The sequence below is a fragment of the Notolabrus celidotus genome, chromosome 3 (genome assembly GCF_009762535.1).
Source record: "Notolabrus celidotus isolate fNotCel1 chromosome 3, fNotCel1.pri, whole genome shotgun sequence".
In the NCBI taxonomy this organism is placed as follows: Eukaryota; Metazoa; Chordata; class Actinopteri; order Labriformes; family Labridae; genus Notolabrus; species Notolabrus celidotus.
Window position 1 is genome coordinate 24925391 of NC_048274.1, and position 23219 is coordinate 24948609.

Genomic DNA, 23219 nt, shown 5'->3' on the forward strand with positions numbered 1-23219 from the left:
TTTTTTGGATAGGGATGATGCAATTCAACATTTTCCAAAAGAGCATGAAACTGAAAAATCAGACCATGTAGCAACATTCAAAACTCTCCTCCTTTTTTAGGCTTGTGGTTTTTTTTTACATGAACATTTGCAAGTGTTTTGGTGCCAAACTTAATATTCTAAAGAGCACTTGAATTATTGGATTTTGTAATGTAAACAAGCTTTAAAGATTTATGTAAACATGCAGTGTACATTTTAGTTTTGTGGAGATTAATGGAATTAGAAGGGAACAGGTAAGTAAGCTTGGATTTAGTTTTTCACTGATGTCCCAGATGATTATAGCTGCCTGCCCTAGCTTTAGTTTGGGGTTGTTTTATACTCACAAATAAGGATAATGCTGTGTACAACAACAGAAACAGCATAAAAATCTGTTCTCACCTCAAAATGACTTTCAGAAAAATGCAACACTTTACTTTAGAGCAAGGAGGTTTGCATTCCCTAAAGCAAGACCTGCCAAGAAGTAGCTTCTGTCTGCAGGGAAGGACAAGTGGCCCTGGGTGGAATGAAGATAGATAGCTGATAGTTCATTAGTTAGTTAGGCACAAGGAGGGGTGTACTACAGAGGATTGCAGAATCTCGTTTTTCAGTGCTGCTAAGTGCCTATGTTCTTGGGCAGGGGCAAACAATGCTGGAGAGGGTTCTGTTCTTAGATGCCTTGCAGTCTAACTCAAAGCAAACTTTTAGTCTTTTTTTGTTGTTGTTGATCTTTTGCCACCAAGACATTGCAATTATGATGGGACATATTGTTTCAGACAAACAGATAATTTAGTGTAAAAAAAACCATGGCCATGGTGAGCCCCAGTTTTGGCCCATACAGTGTAAATGTGGTTGCTACTTCTTTCCCCACAGCCTGAGTCCAGCCTCGGGCTCGGTCGTCCTCTGGAGATTTGCAGAACAGCACTTCAAAGAAGGATCCCCTCTCCTTACATGCCGTATACCCTCACCCCCTCCCCTGCCATAAACACAAGAACTTAAGGAATTAATTAGACACTGGATCAAACACGGGTTGGTAAATTCAGCTCACTGAAGAAACCAGGAACAGTGTAATCACATGTTGAGTGTTGTATCCCATGTCGTGTGGAGTATCTTTGATATGTATAGGAGCTTCTATTTCATTTCAGATCCAGCGTGACAGCTTCCATTGGCAGCTCCTTGACCTCTCTCTTATTCACTGAGGGATGTGGGCAGGGGTATTTTGCCGGCTTTGCTCCACACACAGAGGGACAGCACTGCAGTCCTGTGAAACTGCAAGGAAAAATTCACTTCGCTCCTCCGAGGCTTGTTCTTTAAAGACAGTTTCTGCCACAAGGGTGCCTCCCAAATTAATTTTCCCATGGCTCACATCAAAGAAGCTCAAGTTCTGATAATCTGCATAACATCACAGAACGCTGTTTATTTTATAGGTGGAAAGGTGGTGTACTTTTGCAGTACATTTTATTTATGTTTGGGGGTAATCCAGTATGGTCTAATCAATATGCAAGGTGTGACTTCTCCATTCTGCAATCTCACAGCTCTGGAGTAACAGGCTAACATCTTTATTTATAGGAGCAGTAACAAATCACAGCCTGTACTGTACATTGTGTATTACTCCATGTGTCGATACAGAGAGTTGATTCATGGCCACTAATATGAGAGGCAGGCTCTCCACAACATGCTATAGACGGATTGTATGGAAAATCTATGTGAACACATTTGCCCATAAATGAGAGTCTTTCTTATCTGTTAATGCCATCCCCTGATAGGCAGACTGAGTGTTATTGACTGCAGGACAAGCAACATGTCATAGCTTGTTGATTTGCTCTGAGGGGGGATATCAGAAAACAGGATTACCTTGGTTAGGCCAGTAAAGTGTGAAAACTGCATTATTGATTTGAATAAGAGGGCCATTTTGAATTTGGGTGTTGGTTCTTCTTGAGGAAATAAAAGTAAAATTTACAACCATACAAATTAAAAAGAAAGGAACCACAGTAGGAAACAGCTAATTCAGTCTACCTTGTATAATTATTTCAAGTTGAGTTTCTTGTGTTGTGTTCCTATCTGGGTCTTTTCAGCAAATTTAAGCAAAGTGCAGATGCCTCTTTTTATCAATATGTTGTTTTCTGCTTTACAACTCATTGACAGATGTGGAAACAATATTTGACAAGGGAGAGAGAGAGATAGATCATAACTTGGCTGTGAAACAGCAGTGGTTGGTGGTTATGTTTGTAAGAAGTACACACTCACAGGACAAACATCAGAGAGAAGCCTGCCAGGCATCCAGTAAAAGCTGTTTGCACTCCTTCATTACTCCTTTAAATCTGGCTTGTTTCTGCCTCACCTAACCAATCTTTCATTCTCATTTTCTCCTCTTCCTCGTTTAAAATAAACCCCATTTTCTTTTTCACCAGTCTCTGCATTTATACCTCTTCCTCTCTTTTATTTCTGCCTTTCTCTGACTCTTTACACATACACACACAAGCTGTTTAGAGGATGTGTAGTGGAGCCAACCGAGCATTAGGCGGGGGAACCAGCACTAGCAGCTTCCCCACCATCTCACTATCTGCTGATCAAAGAGCTTCTAAACAGCCAGAAACTACAGCTAGTGCAAGAGCAGAAGCATGCACAGCAACACAATTAGCAGGCACCACTTTTTATGTATATATTTTTCAAATTCAGATCCCGATCCCTGACATTTTCACACACCAACTCGGGAGAGTATGTGTGCATATAAATTTCCCGAGTATAAACATAAAAATGCAAATAACTAAACTGGGATTTATATTTTGTTCACTCTCTCTCTCTCTCTCTCTCTCTCTCTCTCTCTCTCTCTCTCTCTCTCTCTCTCTCTCTCTCTCTCTCTCTCTCTCTCACACACACACACACACACACACACAAGAACACACACACACACACACAAGAACACATATATATTTATAAGTATATGAGCATATGTAAATTGAAATGAACTTTGGCTTCACCTGTGAGTGACTGTTCACGATGGCATCAGCCACTGATCTCTAAGTTGCTCAATTAAAGTTAGTGAAGAGCCTCAACAGGGCGAGGAGGAGAGGGAAGGAGGAGGGAGATCAAAGGAAATACAGAGAAAAATCCTGGCAGGAGGAGAAAGAGGGAAGGGAGTGTGAGTATGTGTGAGAGAGAGCACAGAGAGAGAGGATTTAGGCGAAGAAAAGACAGCGAACAGGTTAACAAGAGGAAGAGAAAGAGAGACGGAATGTGTAGTATAGACAAAAAGTCACCCTGATGTTCAGGTTTCTGTTGTAATTAATTGTCTCCCCCTTAAGTGATGTAGGAGTCACTGCAGAAGTCATTTTTGTTGTAAAACTCTGGTAAGCTGGCAGAGTTTGTGAGAAAACAAAGGTCAAGTCATGTCATTAAGAATTTATCAGCAGCAGTATCCACTGCCTTGGGTGCAGCTCATCTACACCTGGAAAAGGTTGAAACGTGTTACAAACAAACAAGTCCACATTTTTTTGGAACAGTGTTTGCTGTGTTTTTGTGTGTTTGTGTCTGTGTGTATTTGTTATGAACGGTATATGATGTAGAGAGAGACACAGAGAGAGAAAGGTGCCAAATGGTTAGGTTTTACAAGAGACACTGCATTAGAGCTACACTACACAGTCCCAGACAAGGTTTTGGGAATTTATTTTGGTGTGTACTTAAAGCTGGGGTTGGTAGTCAGATTTAGATACACTTTTTGTTTTACTGGTTAAAATTATCTTTATGTCCCGATGGCAATCAATACATAATGTGTTCTTAAAAAAGAGTGAAAAAAGCCGCTCTCTACAGCCGGAGTAAACCTGGGAAAAAAAACAACCAATCACCGCCTTTGGGGTCCGATTTATGAAACCAATCAAATCCCGTCCTGCCTCCTGCGAGTACATTTCCCTGGTGTGCACTCCCTGTCCCCTGCCTCTGCTTCCCCTGACTCTATTTACTGCCCCTCTCGCTCGACCTCGGGCCTGTCCCCTCTAACCCGATGAGATGTTTTGCTCAGGACTGCAGTCCGGATCAGAGTATAAAAAGCTCTCACCATGGGGGCTCTGACAAGCAAAAGAATTAATGACATTAAGTAAGTTGGGGGGTTAGACGGGGTCCTGAGGAAATGCTACATTCAAATTCATGCTAGTTTTCTGTGACTACCAACTCTAGCTTTAACTTGATAGTCCTGTTTTTCAATTACAGCATTAAATCAGAAGTGACACCAAGATGAGAAAAAAACTCTTTAAAACAGTCGTAACCTAGCAGATCTATAGTTTCCTCATTGTCCCATTTTACAGTTTTGCGCAGGTTAGCTACTGCAGAATATGTTTCTATTCAAACTACTCTCACAAATATATTGATAGATGTTCAATTTTGTGACATGAAACACCAGACAGCTTACACATAAAAGTTGATTTTATAAGCTAAAACCGCTCCCTTTTCTTGACATGACGATCTTACGGTAGCTAACGTTAGATCAGTATTGTTGTGACATTACTAAGTTAATTTGCTGGATTTACTCTTGCAAATGTCGTTGTACACTGAAGTGTTCAACACTTACCCAATTACTACTCCTGAATAAGTCAGGAAAAGCTACATCATTTTAGCTGCCTTCCAGCTGTAACTCCTAAAAGACAAACTATCATCATAGTGGTTAGGATGTCAAAAAAAAAGTTATCATTGAGACACTTGTAAGAGAACAGTCATTTGAAACATAATAATTTTAATGAAGAGCATTTTTTCATAATGTTCCTAACCCTAAAGGCAATGCAAGGACATTTCTGGGAGCGATGCCAGGTGGGGGTGAGCCACAAATCTTGAGAACGTGCCTGTTAAAAAAGGGATATAGATGCTGTACTGTAAAAGGATCACAGTGTAGATGAAAATGGCTCCAGCTCTCTTCACTACCACTGCTTATTCAAGTGTGCCCTCCAATGGAGGAAAACAGGTCATGTTGACAAAACAGTCTCCTCCGCTGGATGTTTGAGTGCTACTTCATCCCACCTGTGTTTGGAAAATGTTTTTTTCACCGTTATTTAATTTCCGCTGCCCTAGAGTGTGAAAAATCAGTGAGCTGAGTGCATTTACAGTTTAATTACAGGCACTTCTAACCATTAAATCTGATCTAATATTACAAAATAGTCATTCAGGCAAACAGTGAATATGTTTAGCAAAATATCAGGGATGTCATGAAACCAAAACCTTAACTTATTGATATCACATAATACTGGTTGTGTAGCTTTTTTGTTTTTCAAAAACAATCAGAACAAAAAGACTTCATTTGAAGCATATGTTCATTAGTGAAACATTACAATGCATTTTCTTAAAAGGTCACTGAATGATTGCGAGGTTCTACTCCCAATGCTGATTGGAAAACTTGAGTAATGTGATGATAATGATATGCAGATGAGTTCTCATCAGAGCCATACCCATTAATGAGATGGTATTTGAGTGTACTGCAGGTGTGTGACTGTGTGTGTGTGTTTCCAAGCAGACAAAGCTGTATGAAACCATACAAGCCCATATGTGTATGTTAAAGCACACATTTGCTTAATATTTATCACATTAATGCTCAATCAATCCAACAAGGCTCTAATACAAAGTGTGATTAAGACATGAAGTTGTGTACTTTGTACACCAAGTGTAGAGGCACTTCCTGCAGTTTCCTAGTTTCTCTTTTCTGACAGAATAATTTATGCTTAGCGCTCATCTCTGCTTGTCCTTTGGGGAGGTTGAATTTGTTTCCTTCAGGTGCGGTGGTTTTCTTTCCCTTCAAATTATTGTGGTTAATTGGTTGACCCAAAAGCACCAAAGCGCCTGGGGAGAGGAGTACATGCTGGAATGTCAACAGGGATCCAGGTAGTTCAGCAAAACAATCTTAAATGCTCTGGTTGTTGTTTGCTTATTGTTTGCACCGGTACTTTGATTAATGGTGTGTGCATTTCCACGGTAGTTTTCACAATTAAAGTATCATAACTATGTAACTCAGCTTTAGAATGGACTTCTGAATGTGTACCAAATGCAGCAGAACTGTACATTTCCTAAGAGCTCTTTGTATGTGTTATAGCCACTGGCCAGCACTACTTGACTACATGTGGTCACTTCCATAGCTTCCCCATTTACAATCTACCACAGTAAAATGCTATTTACACATTTTACCATCAATGCCATATAAAATAACGTTATAGACACTGACAAATCAGTCGTTGTACTGCATAATATTAACATTTCACTTCTCACATTTCTGTTCTCTGTTAGGAGGCATTGCTTTACTTATCAAGGAGTCATTTCAAAATGTTGCAATCTTGCATGTTGTACTATGATCCAACATGATAACAAACTTGTGAAAGATTTGTGTACATTTGACAAAATATTGTCAGTCAGTCAGTCATTGAGACACCGTTTGTATGCAGCTCATTACTTTAGCCGTCTTATATTCAAAATGACATGGAAGTAAACTATTTATCAGCCGGACACCATCAGCAGCAGATAAATGATGCCTCATTGTCCAGCCCACTTTGTCATTGATACAATATACACACATAGGCAAAAGGCCCCCAAAGTAATTTTCCCTATGATGTTATGGAGTCCGGATCTCTTAAAAAGAACAATTGCAATTCAAAACTACACAAAAGTCACTTGGCTTGTGTTGTAATGGCGCTGAATCCCATAACACTAATGACACTAAATGGAGATATGTCTTGCGTCATCTCAAAAGCACACCAACACCACATAGAGACCCAACTTCTTTTTGTAAATTCAGAGCAGTTTTACTTTTTCTTTGCAGGACTGAAATGAAACATGTTGTTTCTTTCATTAAAGAGTGATGAAACAGAATGTAACTGCTCATCTCTACGCTATATTTTCAAAAAATCCCCAAAATATAGGAGCAGGGGCGATGATGTAAGCCGGGGCTTTATGTTATGTTACTGTTATGTGTGCTGAATCATAACTCAGTCTTAGGGCTGGCCGTTGGCAGAGAAGTCCTGCGTTTTGTCAACATGTATTCAGTCTTTATGTGCAGTTGATTCTGCAGGATAGCAGCATCTTTTGACAAAAGCACTGAGCAAATTTAAAATGAGCCAAACACAACAGGCTTCACAACCAACATGCTGCTTCTCCACACAGTTCCAACCTCATTTGGCAGAAGTTACTGAGCAGCTTTTCTGCAAATGTCCTTTAATTTTACACAGCCAGTGCAGATTTTCTGCTGCCTACCCTATGGCACAGTATGAGTCTGTGTGGAGAGACAGTTTACCACTAGAGGGCATCGGACGAGAACAAATGTATTTAATCCTATGCCTTTATGCATATCTAGCACTTTAATGTGTGCTTGGCCAGAGACATATCCTTTAGCTGCATGTACTTATTTTAAACTGAGCCACTTATAACAGAACTGAATAATTTTCTGTCTATAATATAACTACCACTGTGGCTATTGATGCATCACAACAACAACACTGAAGAAATAATATTATGTGTGAAAATATGTATTATACTTATATTGATATATAATATAATAACATGATTTGTATCAATGGATTTCTACACTAATGTCTCTCCATGCAATAGCAGTCTATTGAACAGTTCTGTACTGCCACCTGCTGGGCAATAGGAGCCCAAAGATAGTCAACCACTTATCTTATTGCTCTTACCTCTTACTAAGGCCACAAACATAATCAGCAATAGTGTTCCCCATAGCAAAGGCATTTAGGTCCCTTGCTTCATTGCATGGCACATAAACCACAAATCCTTGTTTTGACATGAATAAACTACGGAGTTAACAAACATGCCAATGTCTAGCACTGCTCTTGTGGTAAAAATGAATTGTGTGATGTTAAGATGTTATTTAGACAAACAGAAACAGTCATCTTACAGTGCAACATACAGTTACAGTTTGTATTTCTTTTAAAAGCACACACAGCTAGCTTCACTGCTAACTAGTGTTATTCTGACAGCATCATTCACTATTAATACTAAAAGTAACACTGAGAAACAACTGCATCTCATTCATTCAGAAGTTTGACAGACACAAATTACATGTACTGTACATATCCAGTGAAACACGACAACCTCTCATCACGATGTCTTATTACCCAGCTTTCTTGCTAATCACCTGGCTGTGTTAAATACTTGATTCTGATTGGTCAAATCCCCTAAACAACAGTAATGTATTCCGAGTGGCAAGAGTGGCACATTATACAGGTGCTGCTGTTCAGAATCCCAACAGAAAAATGTTTTGACTTTACTGTGAATGAAATTGTGTATATGTGGTTTATAACTGCAAAACTGGCAAATGTTAAACCATTAATGTAAATTAAAATATTAAGCCTATACAGTGTAAATGGCGCCCTCCAGAACTTCCATAGCACTTGGGATGGTTTTATGAACTTTGTCAAGGATCTTGATGGGCTGCAGTTGGACTGATTAACATCCAGCAGATTTGGTACACTGTTAAAATACTTTGACTGGCAACACTTAACCTATGTGTGCAACTGGACTTTTAGCTGCTTTTATAACTAGTTTTAAAATGAATAAAGCCATTGTTTAATCGAGGCTTAGAGTCACAATGCTTGTATCTTTTTTTTAATGGTAGCCAGGTAATAAGCAGGAAAAGTATGGTGTGTTATTTTGTGAAGTAGAATCCTGGAAGGGTGTGTGAAACCAATCGCTTCACATTTGGGTTAACGCTCACCCTGTCGGGATTCTAGTATTTGGCTTAACAACCAGCTCACTGTACATTGATAGACAGAGGGCTCACAGTAGTGTAGCAGAAGTCAGATTAGTGAGACAAAGAAGGAATAGTTGCAGGCAACATACATTTTTAATTTCCCATTTTCACCTCATGCTCATCCCCTCTAAATACTTCTTGGAATCGTTCCAGTTTGTCCTGGTTTGAGACTAACAGTATATTTTTTAATGTGCAAATATCTGTACATAAGCACGTTTCAATGTTTCCGTTTACAACCTCAGGGGTAACATGATTAAAACATTTTCCATAATGTTATGCGTTATGTTTCTGCCAGCATATAACATGTTTACAATTTCCCTTTGCTCACATATAGATTCATGCATGTCTAAGTTCTTGGACACTTCATCCCTTGATCTTTGGACCAAATAACTTGCACATAAACTACAGAAGAAAAGTTTGAACATGTTTGCTTAATGCTTTTCATAACTTCTGTGATAATCATAAAAAAGTGATCTCTAAGTAAAATCCTGCCTAACATTCTGTTATTTTGAGTGATTAAGTTCTTGTTATGGAGAACACAGCATGAGATCATGCTCATTTGTGTGTCTTAATGCATCATTTTTATATAGACATTCTATTTACAGCAGCATTGCCTGTTTTTTTATTTTTACCTGTAACACTCACATAACACATTATTTCAATCTACTTCTGTACAAAGGTTCATGTAAACCTTTAAAAATATACAGTACAGCAGACAGAGGTGAGCCTATGATGTTTGGCTCTGATCCCCTCAGGGCACTACATTTCGGGCCCGCTGTTTCTAATATCAGGCTCGACATGTTTGACGCACGCATGCAGCAGAACTTGACCTGGTTGTCAGTGCTGTCCAATTTCACTCAGTTTTCTCTGGAGGAACTACTTCCATCAGCAGCTGAAGATGCATGGTGATGGGACCTGCAGGGGGTGGAGGTCAAAAGTTACATCAATAGTATTTAAGTCGGTTCACAGTAAGGTCAGCACAAGTTATTTTTTATATGCCTTGCAAGAAAAGCCATAAAGTGAACTTACTCATGAGTTTTTGTGCCCATTTGACTCGGAGATGGATGAGAGGGTAGTAGAGGAGAAGTCCGCTGAGGATGAAGACTGCACAGTAGAGGTACTCCAGTTCTGGCTTGTCAATGATCGGAGCCAGGACTAAGTAGCAGGAGACCAGGACCATGAAGCCTGCTATGACTATTGGTACCTTTGAGTGTGGGAACACACAATAACACAGGGTAAACTGTGGAGCAAAAGCTGTGCTCTGTGATCACAAACCCAAAAGAACATCCAATATTAGACAGTAGCATGGTGTTTATGTTCAAGATTCCTCACTTCAGTGCATTTATTTTCACTGTCATGGTCTTTATTGATTAATAACAGTTTGACCTCCTCAGAAAGACAACATTTGTCCATCATCTTTGTAGTCTGAACATGTGTAGTGATAGATTTAACGAAAGTAAAAACAACAATCACAATGCATCTCTTTGCAGCTCTAAGAAATGAGGGTTACCTTCACTGGTCTATGGAGATCCTTCTTGGTGTAACGCATGACAATGAGAGCGAGCGCTGACATTCCATAAAACCCCCATGTAGCAAAGCTGAAGTAGTTAATGAGGGTGTTAATGTCAGCTGGGATAATGTAGCAAATAGCCAAAATACCCTGAAACAGAGAGAAAACAAACAGAGGAATAGATTGACGTTGTGAATCATGAATCTGATTTTTGTAGCACTTTAAAATAGCTAAATATCATCAAATTATCATGTAAGCATCAGTTCATAATTTATACTTTTTAAGGAATTATTATAACTTCTTATATTAACTTAGACACACATTTAGGAATGTTTTATTTCTGCTTATTAGATTAATCAACTACTACTTGTTTTTTCACATTTCATAAATGATGGATTAACTGTTTATAAATCATCTATTACCATTTAAGAGTTGTCAGCGGTTCTTAAGATAATTTATAAAGTGTAAATAAATGATTTGCAAACTAGGTGTATCCTTATGCATCATTTACAGAGAGGATTATTCAAACATGTAGTGAGGTTAAGTGATAGATGCTATGCAATTTTCTTATTTTAATAGTAAGGATTGATCCAGGCAATTGTAAAGCTCTATTGTTGAGTATTTTGTGTGACCTTATTTAAGTGAGGACTAGATATGCCCTAAGAAACCTTTATAAATGACTTCATTTAAAATTAATAACAAATGTTTATGTAGTATATTAATTCACTTTCTAACCCTTACTTCATATTTGAATCATTATACGTGTTAATGATGCGTGGACGTACATGTTAAAAGTTTGTAGATTATTTACTCACACTATATTAATGATCTAATGAACCACTGATGATTCCTTAATAGCTGGTTTGTAACTGTAATAGATGAAGTTCTTAACAGTGTTTATAAATAACAAACAAAAAATAGACTGTATGAAATATGGATGTAGTAACCGTGACGTCACCAATATGTTCCTGAACGCTGTTTTGAAGCCAATTGGCGGCGGCAGCCACATTGGAAATGCGGAACTAAACCAGGCATAGTGTGACGTAAAGGGGTGGAGTTTTAGCCTCCTAGCCAACAGCTATGTGTTCCTGTCCGGGAGTCAAGTCAGTCATGTCCTTATTTGGGCAAAAACTTTTAATCTTAATATCTTCTGAACCGTCATGTTAGAAAAAATTCACCCCTCGTACAGTGTGTGACGATAGAGAAATTAGCTTCATTGGGCCAAGCCGTTTTTTGAACCAGGCTGTAAACATGTTTAATAATGCTGCAAAGATCATCTCTTCTGAATTGGTGTCTATGTGGTTTGCGGTGTTTCTGCAGCCAGCCTCAAGCAGATTCTCAATGAACTGCAGCTTATAACACTTCAGCATGGGCTTCCTAGTTTGAGACTGGAGGTTGCAGCCTGGGAACAATACTTAAGGATGAACGTATGCTTAGGTGCTGCTTTACTAATGTTCAACAGTGTGAAGTTATTACAGTGTTACTACGCCTGTTTCATTTTAAATCCTAATCATAGAACTCAAGTTTTGTTTCCAGCATCTTCAAACTAGCAACCAGTTCAAACATTTAAAATGCAAAGACTTACATTGAATATAAGAGCAGGCGATGGAGTATAATGCTTCAGACTAATGTAGGATAGGATTTTTACCATGTGACCCTCTCTACCAGACACATAGGCCAGTCTGTGGAAGAGAAACAGAAGCATTTGTTTTCTTTTGTTAGAGACAATGTACTGTACTCAACATGTTTCTTTCTTGTTATAATTTCCTGTTGTCTGTCAAGGCCTTTCTATCTAAAACACACGTGTCATACACATACCTACGCACAGAAACCCCCCAGCATAGTATTGTCTGTCATATCTGGTGTGACAGTTGTCTATTTTACCTGCCAGCAGTGAAACAGCTTCCATTGGCAGCTCCAAATGTTGAGAAGACCACAAAAAGAGGAACGATCCAGGACAGAGGGTAAAGAACTCTGTCTCCGAAAGTCTATGAACGACAAACAAGTGCTTCAGATGATACAAGTCAGTGGAGTTTCTCAATAGAAGCTGAATCTGAGGTTTCATAATTCTCTAGATTTCACTAAACATATCATACAAATGTGTGAGGACACGATGAGTCCCTTTCTGGCGTTTTTTTATTAGTGTATGTTTATCTTCACCTCAACACCTACGACAATGAATTTTAAAAATGTCTTTGCACTTGTTATCTGTTGCCATAGCAACCCTATGTACTTCTTACCACAGCAACAGCTGGAGACTGCAGTAGTTCAGTGGTGGTCATAACACTGAAGTAGGCAATGTTGACCAACACATAGCACACAGACACCAATGGGATCCCGATGATGATGGCCAGAGGCAAGTTCCTGAGATGAACAGAAAACACATTCAAGAGAAAAAAACATTGAATATTGTGATACAACCCACAAAATAAAAAACACGTTTGATTAAATTCAGATTGACTATGTTTTAAAATCAAAAGCAGAATAAGGCACCACTATCTCACCTGTACGGGTTTTTCAGCTCTTCTGTGATAAAGTTTAACTGGTTCCTAATAATCAAGAAAACAAGGGAATGGGAAAACAAGGTCATCTCTAAAAGCAGTACACAACCATGAAATAGGAAATACAGAGAATTCAATTTCTGTATTGAAGTGTATTTTTACTCTAAAGAGTCTTAACACTTGATCCCTCTCCTCTCTAGAGCGCTACATTGAAAAAAGCATGCTCAGTTTTTCTCCAAGTAAAAATGGTATCATTCACCATAGTCCCTCTTCCCCATTTCATCTCCATTCGTGGCATGTTATTGACAAACTCTATGTGTTATCTCTTAACCCCCTTGTTGACCTCTTTAGAGACTAGAGCCAGACACGTGTGCCCTCTCCTGTGATCATGACATCACTTTTAAATTAAAGTGTAATTGTTGGATGAGGTCACCTTGCAATGTCTCAGCAGAAATAATGACTGAAAGTGTAAATGTTGAATTGATCCCACACACATTATTTAAAAAAATAAATAAATTATGCAACAGTGGTCTGCCCGAAACACTTCTGAACTTAGAGGATGTGAAAGAAAGAGACCTCAAAGCTCCCAGCCTGTAAAGCACAGGAGACACACACCACTACTCATCAACCAACCTCCCATACAAGGCAAAGTGAAAGTCAAACTGAAGTTATGTTATTACCATCCATCATAAGCCCACAGTCCGTTATAAAAAGCAAGTCCAATTCCTCCAAAAGATGAAGTTGAGCCGTCAAAAGCGTTTGAAAAATTCTCTGTTCTTCCTGGAAAACAGCAAACACTTAATGAATATAAATTGTTATCATTCAAAGCTGTATCAAAGTACTGACATTGACAAACAGAACTGTACCTTTAAGACACTGATATTAAAGGGAGAGGCCCACCTTGTGCCAACATGACAATGCCAGCAACCACTATGACTAAAATGATGAAGAGCTTGGCTGCGGTGAAGAAGTTCTGCACATAGTTTGCCAGTTTAACACTCAGACAATTGACAGTGACGATCAACACTGAGGAAACACAAGAACTTGATCATTTTATACAGTACACATACAATTCATGAGCTTTTACTGCTTCAAAAATATAGACATTGTTAATACAATTCACAACTGCTTCCCCATCTCAAGTTAAATTATGGCACTGATATCATACATGTTTATACACCTATGACTTCAGTAGCCTGGGGTTTGGGGAAAACTAATGTCAAGCTCTATTCATTATACTATATCATACACTTTGACAGGTCAACTCATTTACTTTAAATTTCCATTGTGAGCTATCACTCTTCCTGTCTGAACATTAAAGTCAAAACTATTAGCCGATTACGACATATTTTTGCTATTTTTTAATCGAAATCTGCATTACATTTTTTTGCCACTAGGAGGAGTGGAGACATGCTGCAAACATAACAAACAATCATTTTTGGAGTTTTTTGGACTTTGTTTTTGGAGATAGTTTGTTGATATCTACACCCAATAGCAGTTACTTTAAAAGCTCTGCCTCATGTATTAATTGACAGGCACTACCAGGGAAAAGACTCGGGCTGTTTTCGAAATGGCCTACTACATACTACCTACGAATATAGTCAGCAGTAGGTACTGCCTACTACATACTGCGTTTGAATTTAGTATGTAATATGACTGTTCTGTTCGATCTGTGTTGCAGTACGCTGGGCCGAACGTCACTGGATTTCAACAACAACAACAACAAGCGCTGTGCAATGTGGGAAACAGTACACGAAGGAGACTGGTCCAAAGCACACTGTGAAATTATCCTGAATCAGTACGACATCCGGGGAGTTTTGGCATACTGCAGATTTTGCTGTTTTTCACATACTACATACTACATACTGAATTTTGGCCAAATCCGTACGTACTGCTAGTATAGTAGGTGGTTTCGAAAACAGCCTCTATCTCGCAATATGGCAATGTGGCTGCTTTCTTATTAGCCTGTAGGCTGATAAGGAGCCTATAAAGCTAAAAAGTTAGCCTTAGACAGAGGAAGATAATTCTATTCTTTACTCTGTTGCCCAGTTCCTCACTAGCCAGGAAGTAGACCAGAGAAGCTGCGGATCACTCCAGGTTCCTTTGTTTGCCACTTATAAAGCCAAGGCTGAGTATACCAACACTAGCTTTTCAACAAGCTTATTGAGCCAAAAGCTAGCACCCCTTTAGAAATTTGATGAATTTTAAATAAGAAGAGTATTTTATAGAATAGTATCCCCAAACTTTGAGGGGATGGTACAGTTTTTCTGTAGTGGGGTTGTATGAAGTACAGTATTTGTCAATCGTAAGTGTGTTTTCCAAATGGGTTCCAGGTTAGCTCGGCCCCAGAAACCACCTGGAGGAGTGGAATAGGAGCTAGCAGCTGCAGACAGGGTCAACTCTATTATACCACTGAGCAAGTTTTGCGAAACTCCTACCCGAACACTAATGTTGGTGTAAGTGTATGCTATATCTAGACAGTTTTCAGTGCTTTCCTTTGACGTCAGAAAGGCCATTTGTTGCACTACTCGACACATAGGTGTTCAATCGTAGCTACATTTTTCTGTCGGAAGTTGTACTTTCACATTTCAAGTGGTTGTTTCACTGCTAGTTTAAATAGGAATTCTAGCCATAAGCAGTCAACTAAAACCTTGAATCAGCTTGCCATTTTTGATATATTTTCACACACACAGATGGAAAGGAAGGAATTGAACAACCAGTCAAGTTTAATAGAGTTGTATTCAAGTAGTTAGACTCGTTATATTAGAGTACTTACAATCACACCCTATGTGTAACTTACTTTTTATTTATTAACGTACAAGAAGTTCATGTTCAACTTACATATGGCTGCTGCTGACAGACACTTAGTGACAAGTACAGGAGGAGTGCAGCCAGGGTAGAAAGGCGTGGAGGCGTATTCTGCAAAGCTCAGCGTGATGATGGCAAAGGCTGAGGGCTTCAGCACCATGACAGTGGTCCAGGAGAAGAGGTAGGCTGGAACGGAGCCATAAGCCGCCATTAAATATGAATACTCTGCACCTGATTTTGTGATCATGGTGCCAAGCTCAGCATAGCAGAGTGCTCCTGTGAAGTCACATTTACACACACACAGACACATGGGGGTAAGACAGAAAAAAAGAAGAGATGTGAAACAAACTCAGAGCTTTTTAGATAGTAATAGCATGCAGTAGAAAATACAAACTTTAGGTTTTAAAAAATATGACAAAAATTTTATGAGTCAAAGCTTCTAATTTTAAAATCTTGCATCCCTGCTGAGAACTTTGTCCCAAAGCAAAACAATATAGCCCCAACAACAGAGTGTTAGACCGAAGGTTATGAGAAAATTCATTAAGAAAATACACATTGTTGTTAGTTTTTATTGAAAAGGAAGTCAAGTAATTAAGAGGCAACATGATCATGAACTTTGGAGCTTAAAATAAACTTTTGAGAGTTTTTTTATTTTGAAGATGACGTAAAATTTTATGATTCACAAGGGTTGTAGGAGGGGGTCAAGTAAGCTCAGCCAGAGTATGGTGACCTGAAAACAATGCCTGACATGAAACATTGTTTACTTTTCATAAAACTTCAAGTCATTTCAGGACTATCCACTGCAGCATATCATTTTAATTACTCACAACTTTTTAGTGTGCTGCAGAGATTATGCTGCAGTTTTTACAACTTGCAAAATTTCCCTTTATCCATCCATCGTGTATGTAAATCAATGTTAACATGGAGAAAAATAACACTGTTCACATTAAAACACGCTTAGTAAATAGTTTAACTCCAATTGAATCACAGCAATCAGTCATTTTTTCTTGGTTGTTTAATGTGATGGTTTCTCTCTGTGCTCTGCAGTGGGATGCTTGCAGTGTTTAAACATGAACAGAGAGAACTAACAGCGTGATCTGTGCACATATATGAAATACATTAAGGCTAGAATAGGAATGATGTATCAACAAAATAGAAAACATGATAGGAAAACTTGTATTTTTGTCAAGTAACCAAGTAAATTATCCTTTAAGATGTCACTGAGGGTAGAAAACAAGATCTTTGCTTATTTTATGTCATCCACAAGAAACTGCTTCGATAATATTCTGGATGAGTCAGTTTTTCCAGTTATACAAAAAATTCTGTCTGTATGTTAGATAAAGGCCAAAGACCTTGTCTTGTGAGCCGGGGTGACTCAGATATGTCGCTGCTTGTTGTAGCAGGACACAACAGTGTGTCTGCGGTTTACTGGCTCCTCTAAGGCCTGGCATGTATTGTGGCCTTTTTCATTTGTAGCACAAAAACATGGCAGCAAAGGCCACCGGATTGTTCTCAAAGATACTAAACACAAGGTCTCAGTGCTAGAATTCACAAAGACCTTCTGAGTCTGAATTTTCGTATTAATTCTGATCTCTTCTGAAACAGCTGGGTCTCTGATCAAACATATTTTTTAATCAGGGCTTAAAGCTTTATATATTTATTGATTCATACATCTTAACAGCCTTGTTATCTTAAGTCTTAGCCCAATGGACTTCCTGCACAGTCATAAAGAAAGCAATTACAAAATACTGTGAAAAAGATCCAATGTATTAGTTGTGTTGTCATTGTAGTAAATGACTTCAACCCACAAATGTAGAAACTCTTAGTTTTTATGTTCACTGATCAAAATTAATAGAAGTAGAGGTACATTTATGAAACTGTTCTTTTCTTCATCTATTCTTTTCTTACTTTCCTTCCCACTAACAATACTTTGACCAATTTAACCCTTGGCTGCTCGCAGTGTGCTACACAGATCGTGTCAAACAATGAGTTTTTCAAACCAATTAATTATCTTTTCTTTGTACACACAACCCAAAAAACACACTTGTTTTTTTTTCTCTGTGTTGCCATTTTTTTGGTCTAATTTTCATATCTATGAGGAAGCAAATATTTGACCACTAATACAATAACAACAAAAACCTGTGTGTTGCATCATCAGACCTGCTATTACTTTTGTGTTCATGATGTATGATGTTACACGAGTGCTCCATGGATCCCTGACAAAGTGTCTATACAGAGGCATAATTAAATATGGAGACAGACGTCAATGGTCTCTGCTGATTTAAGTCTTGTATTGATTTGATTTGCCGCTCTCACCCAGAGTGGCCAACACTCCACAGGCCGCCCAGATGATGAGGCAGGGTCCAACAGCTCCAGAGTACAGCAGAACAGATTTTGGAGAAATGAAGATGCCCGAGCCAATCATTGTCCCCACAATCAGACAGATCCCACTGAGCAGACCAACCTGGGTGCAAGAAGGAGAAAAATAACAAGTGTTATTTTAATGCTCACCTCTGAACTTTGTAGAACGAGGTGTTCTGACGTATTATGTAACACTAGGAGCAAAGTTGTGCATCTAGTGAATCATTTCAACACCCACATAGATTGGCACAAACCTATGCAGGCTACAGAAATCCATGTTCACCAGAAGATACAATATGCTGGTGTTTGGTGATCCTTGAGTTTTCCTCTGTTTTCCCCAACATGACTTAATTTGACTTTGTCCAACATTTTTCCACAACCAAGTTTTTTCAATATACATATATTCTCAAGAGTCCCAGCGGTACATTAATTCTTCTTACTAACTCTCAGAATTCTGACACAATTTTACACCAGTACCATTTCCATTGTTAGCATAACATGTTGAGCAAGCGCGCAACCTCGGGTCTTAAATGTGAGTGAAGCCTATGCAGAAGTGCTAAAACTGCAGTTCATTGAGCGTCTGCTTGAGGCTGGCTGCAGAAACACTGGAAACCACATACACACCCATTCAAAAAGGACGATCTCGATTAATTTCTCTCTCAGCATACACTGAACAACGGGGTGATTTTTTTTTTTTTACTCCTTATTTTTGAAGATATTAAACTTAAAAGTTTTACCTAAATAAGGGCATGGCTGACATTATTAACAGGCAGGCATCCTAGCTCATACCTCTAGCCTTACTGAGCCTCTAGCATGGCTGATGACTTTGTCGTGTTTTATCTGAGAACACAAAATCTTATTGACCTCTATCATGTGATTTATTCCCATTTTTAAATTAGAAAGGATCCTCATAAGACAATAGATGTCGCCCCCCTTAAGCCTGCCATGGATTTGACCATGATAAGTCTCCTCTCAACTAACCTGATATGCAGCTGACAATGATTCTTTTATTGGTAAGTGCTAGTTATCAATTATTGGAAAGCATTAAGATGATAATCCTAGCTAATCCAGGGAAACTTCCAGTCCCTCTAAACTCCCTTAGAGGCTCAGGGGGCTTAGAGAGGCCCGGACACCACTGAGTGGATCAATGTGGCGTTAATAAGTAGAGACAGTGGTAGTGGTACCGCCTGGTACGCTGTTCCAAAAAGGTACAGATGCTGGGATCCCAACAGTGTGAACATCTAATGAGGGTTGTTCTCACACATTGCACAAGATCAGGCAAACAAGTACACACACACACACACACACACACACACACACACACACGCACACACACACACACACACACACACACACACACACACACACACACACACACACACACACACACACACACACACACACAACCATACACACACACTACCATACACACACATCTTTTTGAAGCACAGTAGCCTTGGCGGGCTTCTGGTCCTCCGTCTGACAGGCCATGATGTGGCCTGTGGAGCCATTCTGCGCCTCCTTCTTCTTCCTGATGCTGCCTTCGTCCATTTCAGGCTGCTGGTGAACAAATCAAAGAAAAGAAATAACTAATGCATGCTCACATTCATTTTTTTTTCATAAACATTTGATTTGACCCGACTTGCTTTAGGTTACATACCAGACAAAATCACGAGTTATCTAATGTAATCTTTGTTGCATCTATCAAAGGTCATAGCATCACACAAAACATGATAAGGTTTACAGGCGAGGAAACTCTGTAAACTGTTACCAGAGGTATAGTTCCCTCTGATCTAAACATGAGGCCAAAACAAGAACAATAACTCAGTGAGAACAGTTAATAGTTAATCCTGATTTTGGCTCTTAGTTTGACTTTGCCCAGTATTTCTTAAGAGATTTTAGATGGTGACTATGACACTATGGTCCTGTAGGAATTTGGGTGTAAAATTCAGCTTTTCACAACATAAAGTGTATTGTTAAGTCAAAAGACAATTCAGCAAATAACCCCAAACTGAACAAACCCTCAACATGACCCAAGCCATGTGAAGACAAAAAAAAAAGTACCTGATACTTTGATACCTTGTTAATCAAATTTTTTGTCAAAAAGTTTTTTCCTTTGAGTGTCCGTGCAGCAACGAATCTATCCACAACACGGTAAATCTTACAACCCCAACTTTTTGAAGAGATGCTGCAGAAGTGTGTGGAAAGACTGTCTCTCTTCTAAAAGAAGTTCAACTTCTTTATTCTTTCAGTGTGATTGTAACATAAGATGAGTACAATATTTTACAGGAATGCACCTTTAATAAACCGTTTAGTGTAAAAGCATTTCATTCAAATCGCTTCAAATTTAGCATGTAGCATAAATACTCCAAAGCACTTACTGTGCATCAATTGTATGGATGGAGGGATTGATGGATGAGTGTGTGAACCAAGCCAGGTTCATACACTAGTATGTGTTAGTACCTTACAAACTAAATCTGTATGGTGGTTAAGCTTTAAATAAAGAGCTGTCTGAGTGGAAAATTACCAGATTGCTTTAACATGTATATTTCTAAGTGTAAAATTACTATAACAGATTTCTGTCTTGATCAGTAAAAACATCAACTGATACATGAATAAAGAAATTTGGGGAAAAAAGGAAATTCTACAATAATGTTTCACTTACATGTGACTCTGACAAAAAACAACTCAGTGCTGCTCCATGTTCCTTGAATGGCGTTATTTTTCCAGCACAGGCGCAGTAATATGAAGCAACAGGAGATACTGAGCCAAGTTTAACGAGGGAAGGCAGGAATGTCTGATGCAAAGGAAAACATCGAGCTTGCAAGACTGAGCACACTCCTACAGGGGGAGGTCCCCGCTTCTGATTGGACATTTCAGACAGCACAGGAGGAAAGAAAGATGGGTGATGACATGAAAGAGGAGTGTGTCCAATAGTTCAGTGCAGAAGTTAATGAACGCCTTTGATCTGAGTTTATAAAGGAGAGGTCAAGTTTAATTGACTGTAAAAACAAAAATGTAAATGTAATCTCTACTTCATGTTATGTGCTATGTTATGTTATGTGCTATGTTGTGTTATGTTATGTTATGTTATGTTATGTCATGTCATGTCATGTTATGTTATGTTATGTTATGTCATGTCATGTTATGTCATGTCATGTCATGTCATGTCATTTTATGTTATGTTATGTTATGTTATGTTATGTTAATTTATGATAACTAGGTATGCACAACAATGTGTATATGGTGTTGGATGTAGACAGTAATAAGAGGTTATGTCTGAACTATAGGTAGCAATATAACTTGGAAACAAACTTCAGGGTGAAGATACAAAATACCCAGGATGTGGACTAGAAGAGGTATCACATAATTTTTCATACACAACATTAAGTTGCTTAACAAACTCAGGTTCACAGTCTGAACTTAGCAGGGTGCACTTTATTGAACTTAGCACTTTTCAGATGTTGCCATGCAATGCTCTGTTAATGAACTTTTAAATGGCTTTATTGAATAGTTATTATGTGCTGTCTTGTATTGTTGTTGATGTATTTGTAATGTAAGTGTAGTGTAAGTGTGAATTACACTAGAGACAATAAAGGTTTCATTCATTCATCCTTATGACTGAGGTTACAGTGTTTCTATTAGCTTTTAATTAATGAAAGTATTCTGCTGTATAGATCATTTCCTTTGCTGCTGATGGTAACATTCCTGTCATCCCATAAAGATGCCACAGAGGCTAACAGAGTTTGATGTCCCTGATCTGATCAAACTAACTGGATAGTATCAATTTACAACAGAAAACCTCTGAGATACTTTCTCCTTTCTGACCTTACCTAGCCTGACTGCCTTCACAATGCCTCTTTGATACGGATACATGACACCCCAGCGTGTGTGTGTGTGTGTGTGTGTGTGTGTGTGTGTGTGTGTGTGTGTGTGTGTGTGTGGTGGTGTGTAACATTCCCTTTCTATTCTGCCCCTCTCTCTCCTTTCCTTTCCTCAGTAGTTTGTCTCTGTCAGTGTATTAGGAAATTACTGAAATATGCAATGACAGAGCTATGATCATGCACTTTCATACACACACTGAAGATATAGTTGTTTGGATTCAGTTTTTTCCAGTAGATGACATGCAAGCTAAAAAGTTAGATGCTCCTCTCTGTGACCTCCTGTCAGGAGTATATCTGTTGGGAGTTATTCCAGTTATGAGAGACCTATGATGAAAGAGTTGTGTAGAGTTTTCTTGCACTAAAGCTATTCTTGAATATTAGTATTAAGATGTAAAAGTGAACAGAGGATGTTAGTTTCTCCATCAAAAAAGACAGTTTGATGTTCTGCTACCTGTTTCATTGTTCTTTGTTTCTAGATTTGATAAGACATCTAAGTGTGGTAAAAAAGTAAAGTATTGTCTGTGTTGGCCCCATTATCCCCCCCAGGTCTGCATGTGTTTAAGCTCCAGCTTAAGTTGCAGACTCTTATATCCTTTGAAATGAGAGGGGGTCGAACTAAATATGAGAGGAATTTGTACTCTTGTTTGGCCAAACGAAAGAAAGATGTACACTACAATGTGCAGATCGGGGGAGTGCTTTTTACAACACATGTAAGGGGACTGACTAGGATAGCTGTGTATAAAAGGCATACTTTGTGTCATTTTATTATTACCATTTAAAATCAAGGGCTGGAATAAGTCCATGACTATTAATTTACCACCTTGTCTTCATTCATCCGGTAGCTTTCGGGGCAATCCCTGAAATGCAAAGTACATGTTTCACTAAAACCTTTAAGAGAATTTGAACAATTTGTTGCATATAAAAGGACACAGCCTCAGCCAAGGGAGTCTGCTAACTCAAGATCAGTTTGAACTCAGTAACCCCAGGGACAAGAACTTCAGACCAGTAACAGAGTACAAATTTCAGACACATCTACTAAGGGATATAGGATCTAACAAATGCATTTATAGCAACAAATTCAGTTCTTGGTGATAGTGCTGCATTCAAACAAAGAGGAAGGAAATATTTACTGAAAATTCATATGATATTTTAATTGACCATATTTGTAGGAGTATAAACAGTCGAAACCAAGTTTCAAATACTACACAGAGGGGATTAAATATTTAAGATGCCTGAAGCTGACCAGCCTTAAAGTTGTGTGAAATAACAGGGAAAATATTCATAATTTGTATGGATTCATAGCATAGTGGATTGAATATTTTATAATGACAACATACAAAACATTTATGTAAAATATTGATTCGTCATCATATTTTAAAAAAAAGGGGACGTGATAAAATTGATTG

At 38.5% G+C, this 23219-nt stretch overlaps 1 protein-coding gene and 1 long non-coding RNA gene across 3 annotated transcripts; one reads left to right on the top strand and one right to left on the bottom strand.

The window, feature by feature from the left end:
• Positions 1-942: 942 nt before the first annotated feature.
• Positions 943-2021, top strand: LOC117810890. The gene is made up of 2 exons (XR_004630872.1): positions 943-1044; positions 1161-2021. It is a non-coding gene; the product is annotated as an uncharacterized LOC117810890 (long non-coding RNA).
• A 5869-nt stretch (positions 2022-7890) lies between these two features.
• On the bottom strand, positions 7891-20728 carry slc7a9 (solute carrier family 7 member 9). Of its 2 annotated transcripts, none has more exons than XM_034678858.1 (13): positions 20595-20728; positions 19364-19489; positions 17885-18032; positions 15602-15844; positions 13661-13786; positions 13441-13540; positions 12764-12808; positions 12500-12623; positions 12144-12247; positions 11845-11941; positions 10260-10409; positions 9779-9953; positions 7891-9664 (listed from the first exon to the last, which is right to left on the bottom strand). In XM_034678858.1, the coding sequence occupies exons 2-13, from the start codon at positions 19478-19480 to the stop codon at positions 9603-9605; spliced, it is 1491 nt and encodes a 496-aa protein (XP_034534749.1). In that variant the 5' UTR covers positions 19481-19489; positions 20595-20728; the 3' UTR covers positions 7891-9602. The 2 variants fall into 2 exon arrangements, with proteins under 2 accessions (XP_034534749.1, XP_034534743.1); XM_034678852.1 differs by having other exon boundaries at positions 19364-19486; positions 20595-20701.
• Between the last annotated feature and the right edge of the window lie 2491 nt (positions 20729-23219).

Coding starts and splice junctions, on each gene's coding strand:
- slc7a9 (XM_034678858.1), bottom strand. CDS start 19,480: ATGGACGAAGGCAGCATCAGGAAGAAGAAGGAGGCGCAGAATGGCTCC. Junction 13,787..15,601: donor TCTGTCAGCAGCAGCCATAT/GTAAGTTGAACA, acceptor GTGTTTCCTCAG/TGTTGATCGTCACTGTCAAT. Junction 9,665..9,778: donor ATGGGCACAAAAACTCATGA/GTAAGTTCACTT, acceptor CACCCCCTGCAG/GTCCCATCACCATGCATCTT.